Source organism: Berghia stephanieae, chromosome 2, assembly GCF_034508935.2.
Source record: "Berghia stephanieae isolate SIO BIC M18660-M18661 chromosome 2, UCSD_Bste_1.3, whole genome shotgun sequence".
Classification (NCBI taxonomy): Eukaryota; Metazoa; Mollusca; class Gastropoda; order Nudibranchia; family Aeolidiidae; genus Berghia; species Berghia stephanieae.
Genome location: NC_088361.1, coordinates 100,478,456 through 100,488,455, shown reverse-complemented (window position 1 = coordinate 100,488,455; position 10,000 = coordinate 100,478,456). Strand labels below are relative to the sequence as shown.

The 10,000-nt window shown below is 31.4% G+C and overlaps 1 protein-coding gene across 1 annotated transcript in view; it reads left to right on the top strand.

The window, feature by feature from the left end:
* LOC144966050 (uncharacterized) overlaps positions 1 to 10,000 on the top strand; it is a gene marked incomplete in the record, with an annotated part of 59,877 nt that overhangs the window by 43,517 nt on the left and 6,360 nt on the right. The window contains 4 exon segments of the mRNA XM_078902059.1: positions 1,500 to 1,799; positions 3,514 to 3,711; positions 6,247 to 6,330; positions 7,575 to 7,886. Of these exon segments, the coding sequence (XP_078758185.1) occupies positions 1,500 to 1,799; positions 3,514 to 3,711; positions 6,247 to 6,330; positions 7,575 to 7,886 (894 nt within the window).

Here is a 10,000-nt window from a genome sequence, read left to right as displayed (position 1 = left end):
GACATCCATTCCAATATGTCTGAACAGATGTCACAATTTGTTCGATACATTTGTTACCATTATTACACCCAGTTCACTTGGTTTACAAAAAAAATTATTTGAATGAATTCAGCTTTTTAATGAATACAAAATAATGACGCATCGGTCCTATGGGCAGATTTAGTGTTTTGGATAATTGTGTTACAAAATAGACAATAATAATGTGTTTGGAGAAAGTTCTGTTCATTTTAAGTGCGGCTTAGCCCCTCGTGGAATTAAACCAAGCACGTAACATGTAAGTACATGGTCCTCGTCTTTAGTAGGAGGGGCCGGTAAATTTTTTTCAAAGGTTCTTTGATCACTATTACCCATCTTACTCTGGTGTAACACGAGTACCTGACCGTTAAAAGCGTTATCTCCAATGTAAATAAAATTGAATTAGCGCTTTGCATTGATGAAGACAGCAAAGGTGCTCTACTTACCCAGAAAGCGGATGTCACGAACAGATTATTCATATTATCAAGCGCGGCTGTGGCTGTGGAGCTGCTCCTTGTTTATATATACATCTTATTTCCATTATATTTTTTATCTTATCGTCAAATTATAACACGACAGTACAAAAAATCATTTTTGGGATGCAATAAAGTAATACTATTATTATCATCATCATTATTATTATTATTATATTATTATTATTATTATTATTATTATTATTATTATTATTATTATTATTATTATTATTATTATTATTATCATTATTATTATATTATTATTATTATTATTATTATTATTATTATTATATTATTATTATATTATTATTATCATTATTATTATTATTATTATTATTATTATTATTATTATTATTATTATTATTATTATTATTATTGTTATTATCATTATTATTATTATTATTAATATTATTATTATCATATTATTATTATTATTATTATTATTATTATTATTATTATTATTATTATTATTATTATTATTATTATTATTATTATTATTATCATCATTATGAATTATATTTAGCGGTTGTCATCTTGTCTGATACGGTGCAGGTAAAAAATACACTTCATTGTGATCTATTTTTGGGATGTTACCTTTGTATATTTTGTATTTCACAATGTGTTGATTTAAATGATAAAAAAGGCTAGAGATCCTACTATGTTTCTTGAAATCAATGCATAAACAGCACAGTGTGTAAAATGTCCATAAATATTCTTTTAAAAAGTACTGTAATGTTTTATAAAGTTATAAAGTTTCATATAGGGTTTAAATTTCCTAGCCAAAACGTCGAGAAGAAAAATAAAACTAAAACTATGGAAATAATCAAATCCATTGAAATTATCAAAAAAATAGAGACAAATTTGAAATTAAATCTGATTTTCACTCAATCTAGTTGTGCGAGCTTACGCGACCCTTTGTTGCTCCTAATTGTATTATCCACACAGTGTTTCTCTAATTTGAATTTTAATTCCAACGTTATTGTCACTCTCCGTATTATTTTTTTATTCCAGCACCACCTGTGACAGCACCATTAGTGGTATTTAAATATCACCAAGTGACCAACGGATCATCTGTTACGACGAAGTCTGGTGATGATGTACTCATCGCTTGTAAAACCCAGGGAGGACACCCAGCTGTCAGTAACGTCACATTCTCTTGTGATAAAGTCACAAATTCCAGCATTGACAATCCAGAGACCAGCATTTCATTTGTAGCGACTAATTCCATGAATGGAGTGGACTGTGTGTGTAGCGCTGAACACGCTTCTGGCTGTTATGTTTTGACAACTTCATTTACTCTTATAGTAACATGTAATTCAGTTTTTATTTCATATTTTGATTAGATTAGAGCACATTATCAAACTATATAATCTAATATTTAAAAAAAAACAGTACTAAAGATAGAAGGTTTGTCGAAATATAAGTTTCTGGCGTCTGTAAAATCGACAATTTATTGAACAACGATCATGAAACCATACACATTTTTTAAGATTCATATGTAAGTCAAAGATTTAAGTGTTTAAGATTAGATTATTAAAACATTTATTAAAAGATTAAAAATAGGCAAGAACTTATGCCACGGGGATAGTTAGATAGGAATAAAGCTATCGTTATAAAAGATTTCAAATTACTTCGACATAAGAGTTTTAAAAATGGACGCCTGTTGTTTCTAAAGTCACTAAACACAGTCAAGAATCTAAGCAATATGATACATAAATATATTTATTGACAAAGCTAAATATCAACGAAAGGTAATATTTCAAGAAATATGTTCCAATAAGTATACGATCATACGAACAATAATCAATATTTCAAAGTAGTATTTTGCGTTACCGAGGATAATTTTACAGAAATGAAGAAAAAAACAACTATTATTAGGACTTTGGGTATAACATGTAATAAAAGATATGATTAAGTAGCACTTAAAATAGATAATAACACAGACGAATCCGAATTACAGTATCATGACTCAGTTATGTCAATATTCGTTTGGATGAGCTTCAGGTGATGCGTTGACCACTTCAAAGTAGTAATGTCGTAGATTGAACTTGTCATTCACCTCCAGTACTTCGTCACGTGCTTCAAGTCCAGTCTAGATTGTAGTTTTGTGTATGAAATCTCCACGACTCGTCTTTCAATTTCAATCCAACGGAAAGTGCTGTAGAGGTTTTTTTTAACAGACTCTTATAACCAATACAATGTTGCCTTATATCAATAGGTAGCGTGTGGGTTCTAAATGGAATTATAAGATATGAATATTAAAGGTGTAGCAACTCGCAATATCTAGCTAATGACCCATCAAACAAAACTGGTCCATTTTCTGTTTCTTTGTTTTTTATCTTTTTAATTATTGCCACACTTACGACCCAAAAGGTCAACGACAGGTCGGTCGGTAGTTTTGTTCTTGACTCATTAAATGTCAAAATAACAACAACACTTGTTTTCATTTTCATTCACTAAAATGAAAACAAAGTGAAAATGAGCCATTTACTAATGATTAATTGTAACAATAGTACGTCATGTGAGGCAAACAATATGCCTTCAATGTAGCTACTAACTTGAATCAGCTATATAACTAATGTAAAATATCCGTTTACGAGAAATTGTAATGTGGCATATTATCATCACTGATAATTTGTCAATTTTAAAGCAATTACAATGTAAAGGTTCTATCAATCAAAATAAAATAATTATTATTCATAAAGTGATAATTATAAAAATACAATAACACCAATCAATATAATGGTATTGTAGGTTAATTACCAATTTTGTAGACATTTTTTATTATGATGACAATGTAAATTGATATATACCCTAATTTCTGACTAAATTTGACAATCACTGTTGATGACAATCGCTAACGTCTTTATTATCAACTCTTACTGTTGTCCTTTAAGAAATATGAAATTACCAATTACTTACTCCTGGCGTACGAGATGCCATGAGATGGGAAAAAACATCTTGTCATGAAAATTCATACCATGCAGTCTTTAAAACTATTTTTTGGTCTCTGTTTTATTTGCAGCAAGTCCATCCATCAGGCTCACGAATTATTCAGTGGACAACAACGGAAATGTTATGCCAATTATTGGATCAGACACTGGTTCTTGCACATGTGAATTGACATATCCTGGATATCCAGTAGCACACCCAAAATGGTATGACAGACATGGCAATGTTGTAGTGACTGGATCCTCTGTGGCTGTTCTCCACGTAAATAAAAGTAAGTTTATTTCAAATCGTTAATTGAAACTTGAATGTTCGGACATGAGTTTTATACTTTTACTCTAATCAGGAGTAAAATCACATTTAAGTTGTTTCAAATACTAAAGTTGTATGAAATAAGTGGTTGCGGGTTGAATAGGATAAAATCGTTCTTAAATAATCTTGTCCAAAGGGTGAAGATAGAATGTGCCTTTTCGGAATTTGGCAAAGTTACCAGGAGGAATGCCCAGAGTGGTGATTTGGTTTTTCTCCTGATTATAATCTTTATCAATGACCTTCACGATGGCTTGTTATCTACGTGTAATTTATTTTGCAAATGATATAAAGATTTACAACACTTCTAGTATTACAGGACGTTCTTCTGTCTTCATTTGGTCAGTCAAGGGAGTGGCAGTTGAATTATAACATTTTCCATATTCCAGGTTTTGCATATTATAAGATATGATCCTAAATACATATCTCTTTGATGAAGAAGAACATGATAATTCTTTGATTCCAGTATTTTCAGTGAAGAAAATGCTACAGTGACGTATGATCCCACGGTCACATTTCATCTACATACTAATGGTGTAATCGAAGGCGGAAAGAAATGTTGGCTGGAATTATAAAACAGTGTTTCTCTCATTTCGATTGTACTGTTTTAACATTATTTAAGACTTTGGTGATACACACTTTGGCGTATGGTAATTGCATATGGAGCCTGCTGTAAAAGAAGAAGGTCCATAGCCTCGAAGAAGGATCTAAAGAAGGATCACTTATTCTGTCTCTGAATTATATTATCTGTCTTACGGTGAACGATTAGAGCGCCGTTCACTTACTTCGTTAAAGTAAAAACGAATTAGAGGTGATCTTATTATTCAAATTTACAAGATCGTACAAAAAAATTGACGGCCTGGATCCCTCGGAGTTATTCAAATATGTGGTTTTGACGTCGACAAATGTGTCATATTTTAGTGATACAAACATGAGATCACCATTGAATTTTAAGAAGACTCATTTAATTAAATTTCATATGTCTATTCATACCATCTTAAACAACTCATCATTTGTTCTTTTTAAAAGTAACTTGTGAATTCTGAGGACCTTATCTACTCTATGTTTATTTTGTGAGGTGTTAAACCTCAATACATACCCGCTGTTTAATTTTCACAACCGTAGATATTTGGAACCCTCTCCACACCTGTTCAAAACCTGAGAGAGATGTTATTGTTTCTATAAACGGTGTTGTTAATTTTATAATTGATATCCTACATTTTATATGAGTTATTCACCATTGTTTCATTGAACTAAGTATCACGCAAATGGCCTAATTTAGCTCTTACTAGGAATTGTTGTGTATTTTATTGCAATGTTTCTTTAATGGAAGTATGAACCATTATGACCGTGAAACTGAAAACGCACGATGTCAACCGGAAATAAGAACAATAATAATCTCCATTCACAGTCACTTCCTGTAGATAGGGAATATTTGAAACAACATTGTAGGATTGAAGAAAATTACACTTAACTTAGCATTTCGTTGTGTTATATATCATTTAAAGGTTGATTAACAATTTTTTCAATGCATGAAATTATATTTCTAATTACCTATTCAATTATATATATATATATATATATATATATATATATATATATATATATATATATATATATAACATTTCAAGTATAATTAAGATTATAATCAAGTTAAATAATCATAATTATACTTGAAATGTTTTATAAATAGCTCCTTTTATTAAAAAAAAGTTGAGCACTATCATTTCATAGGTTTTGAATATATATATATATATATATATATATATATATATATATATATATATATATATATATATATATATATATATATATATATATATATAATTTAATCAATTCAATGTGCAAAAAACAAAGGTGAAATTATTTTGCATTTTTTATCGAACTAAAAACTTTAAAACATCTTTTTGTTATATCAGAGCTAGTTAGTGAAATTATGTGAACAATTAGATATGACAAGAGGAAGAGGAATAAGAACAATAGGAAAAAGAAGAAAAGGTAGAGAAGAGGAAGAAGAAGGAAAAAAGAAGAAGAAGAAGAAGAAGAAGAAGAAGAAGAAGAAGAAGAAGAAGAAGAAGAAGAAGAAGTAGAAAAAGACTTGTTTATAAGGGCATCAAATTCAGCTAGCCTAATAAACCCTCTGGTTTTGGACCACCAACATTGCGATTTTATAGCTTTATGTTAATCTCATTTGCATTATAGCCATCTCAAATCTAGAATCACACACTTACTGAACAAGAGATGTTTAGCCTGTTTGGCAATAACAAAAATCAATGTCCAGTGAATCTATCAAAAGTGTCACAGTATAAAAACTGAAATCAATTGCTCTTTTCAATCTTAAGAACTCCAACTGCCAAAGGTGTTTAATGTTTATTTAAATTGTTACCTAAATATTTTGAGAACGTTCTGTTGATTTTTAAAAATTCATTTTCAAAAGTTCATAAAACCTTAATAACATGAAATGAGTGTGTTAAAGTAGTATATTGATGTTGCTTCACAGGTCAAAACGCACAGACCTTCACTTGTCAAGCAAAATCACTATCGGGGGAATCCCAGATACTGAGCTACAAGCTGATCATGTACTGTAAGTTCTGATTATCTGTCTTTAGTATGTATGGTAAATGCTTTAACTTTACACGTTTTAGTTAACATGGCAAAGCATGTGTAATGTAAAGAGTTTAATCTCCTTGTTAAGATTTTTTAAAAGGCAAAAATATGATTGAAAAAATGCATAGTAACGCCAGGGGTTGCTTTGTATTTCTTTTACCAATGTGTCTTCGGTGTCTGTAACAGGTGATCTTGTCTGATCCAGTAGAGGGTGAGAACAATAGCCTGGATCATATTGGCGACAGTTATGTTATTTTAGGCGAAGGTGAATAAAGTTTTGATGTAGATCAAATCTCTTGTAGTGGGATCAGTGACAAATCATTAGCACATCCATTTAACATTGGGCAGGTAGAAAATAACTCCACACAGTCACGACACCTAATGAGGCAAAACTGCTTGATGGTGAATTGTCCATCTCTTCTCCACTGATGTATTGCACATTTTTCAGGATTATGCACATTGTGTGTTCATTCTGTATGTCATCAATCAACTGGAACTAGTGTAAAGACTATATGTAGTAAGGAATCAGTATGTTCTGATAATTTAAAATCACCCTCGCAACTGAATAAATGACCTGGTCAACGGTCAAAATGGCACCAAAAGCGCCAATTCTATCAAAATGCGAAAGGTTCATTCGAAACAATGCAAATAAAGAAAACATACTCCAATTTGCGACACAACAAATGATTGCCTTCTTACAGGGAAAACATTGTAGTCACAGCATGTCAAAAGAAACCAATCAGCACTTCAATCGCAACCGATGAATCTGCCATTACCTAATGAAAAGAATAAGCTGATTGCATGAAAGATGGAATTCAGCAAAAGATTTCAGAGAATTTTGATAAGAACAGCGGATACTGGTATGGCTGTGCTCGCCAATCACATTGCCGTGAAAATATAAGGAATCGGAAGTTCTAAATCCTACTTCACAGAATTTTCCAGTCAAGAGCCACTAAATCAATAGATTTCAGTGAGTGAAGAGCTTGATATATATATATATAAATATATATATATATATATATATATATGTGTGTGTGTGTGTGTGTGTGTGTGTGTGTGTTTTTGTGTGTTTGTATATTTGTGGTTTAAAGATTTGATATTTACTTGTTCAGAAACACAATGTTTCTATATCTACTCTGACTGTAACAATATTAAGTTTAATCATTTAGAATTAAAATGACAATAAATTGAAATTTGAATTTACACCACAAACAAATTTAGATGGACCTACACAAGTAAAAACCAGTCGAGAAGATGATTCAACATTCAACCTGTGTCCTGGTGAAGCCAAAACTCTTTCGATACATTGTGATGTAGATCAGGAAACTGTCTTCCCAAAGCCAAACATGACTCTCCGAGGACATCCAGACGGTGGCATGAACCCTGTACAAGAGAGTGTGAAGAATAACTCCTACAGATATACTTTCTCAGTTCGACCACACGTTAGTGGAAATGCTCCTTTTACCTGTGTGGCTGTAAATAGTGTTGTTGGAAATCTCACTAGCGAAGCATTGCTGCATGTACCTGTCAATGGTGAGTCATGTCTAACTCCCTCTGTTCTTTTCAAAATGTGAATATTTTATATCTGTGTCATCATTGATAATTTATAACCAAATGTTTTAAATATCGGGTTCTCCGACGTTAAATCTTATATGGTATGGATAATACTTTCAAGTGTTTTATATCAGTAGGGCGTTTATGTGTAGGAAATACAAAATAAACCATTTATCAAATATGGTCTCATATCGATATTCTAGATTTAAAAACCTAAATGCTTACCTTGTTACTCAAAATTTACTTTGTGAATTGTATGAAACGCACATATTCATGTATCTATTGATAAGTACTGGTGTTACCGTTACTTGTTCTAAAATTAACACATTAATTTCAAACATATTTCTTTAGAATCTCCGTAATTTATTCTTTCAATATTGGAATTTTATCATAGAGCAACAAAATACTGGCAAATCTTAATATATGAGACCATTGCTCACAGACTGATATCCGAATAAATTGCCAACCTTTCTTAAATTAAGGGTAATTATATTGCCCGTTGATTTAAATGGTTTTTTTTTAATATTTTCTCAGGCATAATCATGAGTCCTTAATTTAACCCTTGACCTTTGGATTTGCCATAATTTTCTTCGTAACTGGACCGATTAAACCTGATACCTCAAAAGCTTCATCTCTATCTATGTTAATTTCCACATTACAGTAGAATAAAACCTATTATTAAAAAAGATGAGTGCATATTTGTAATAGCCTTTATCTTTCCGCAAAATTGATGTCACCTGACACGTGAAAGCTATCTCCCTTTGTTTGGTAAAAACAAACATTTTGTACGTTTTGAAATATAAAAATGCACGGTAATTTAACATTTAAAATTATGTTCATATTAAAATATATGAATCTTTATCGAAATTCATCTTATTTGTCAAGGTGTTCCTGGTCAACAGCAACATTTAACATTTAGGACGGAGCATAACAATCCTTATATTTTCTTATACTGTCTTCATAAATTAAGTTATTTTACTTTATAAAAATGGTAAATGGTCGTGTCTGCGTGATCTTATGTGAAAACATTTAAACAGTGTGTCTGCGCCCTTTCACTAATGGGAGATTGTACAAACAGTGTTTACAATCGCTAGGGCATTATTGTCGGGCATTGTCGTGGGGTAACGCCAGGGACTGCCCTATTCTCGAAAGTTCAATTAATTTGCGCGAAACTACAAAATTCTATTACCTGAACAATTCTGATCATTGAAGAGTCAAATGATTCTCCTCGATCTATGTTAATTTTCACAATAAGTAAAATGGGTTAGTTCCTCTTAGTAAAAGCATTATTTCTCCGCGCGTTCTCCATTAGTAGTAAGAATTAGAAAAGATTAGATTGTATGGCGGAAGGAGAAATAGAATCAGTGGTAAGTATGGGTTCTACAAAGCAACCAGTGTTTGTGTAATTAACTTTAGGACTGTTCCGTTATATTAAAAATAGAAAAAAGATAGATTAAAATTTTGGGTGGACTAATAGAACCAATGGTAAAGAGTAGGTTCAAACAAGGCAACCATCACTGTTTTTGTAATTTTATTGGAATGTTCATTTATAAGCATTCCTAAAATTATCAATCAAATATAATCTGTACACAGTTGTTGATGCATTCGTCTGACCACAAATGAAGTAAATATGTACATAGATGTATATTGTTGATACATTCAAGTATGAGCACCAATAGAAGAAAATATGTACATAGATGTATGTATTTTTGCATCCAAGTTTGACTACCAATCAAAACGATCTGTACATAGATGTATGTTGTTGTATCCAATTCTGAACACCAATCAACGAAAATCTGTACATAGATGTATGGTGTTTATGCATCCAAGTTTGACCACCAATCATGCAAAATCTTTACACAGATGCATGTTGTTGATACACCCAAGTCTGACCACTGTCATAGAAAATCTGTAGCTAGATCTATGTTGTTGATGTATCCAACTCTGACCACCAATCATGGAAAACTCGTAGATAGATCTATGATGCTGATACATCGAAGTCTGACCACCAACATGGAATCTCTGTCGCTAGATTTTTTAAAATTGATGCATCCAAGTCTGATCGCCAAGCTAGTTAATGGCGTAAAGGCAAT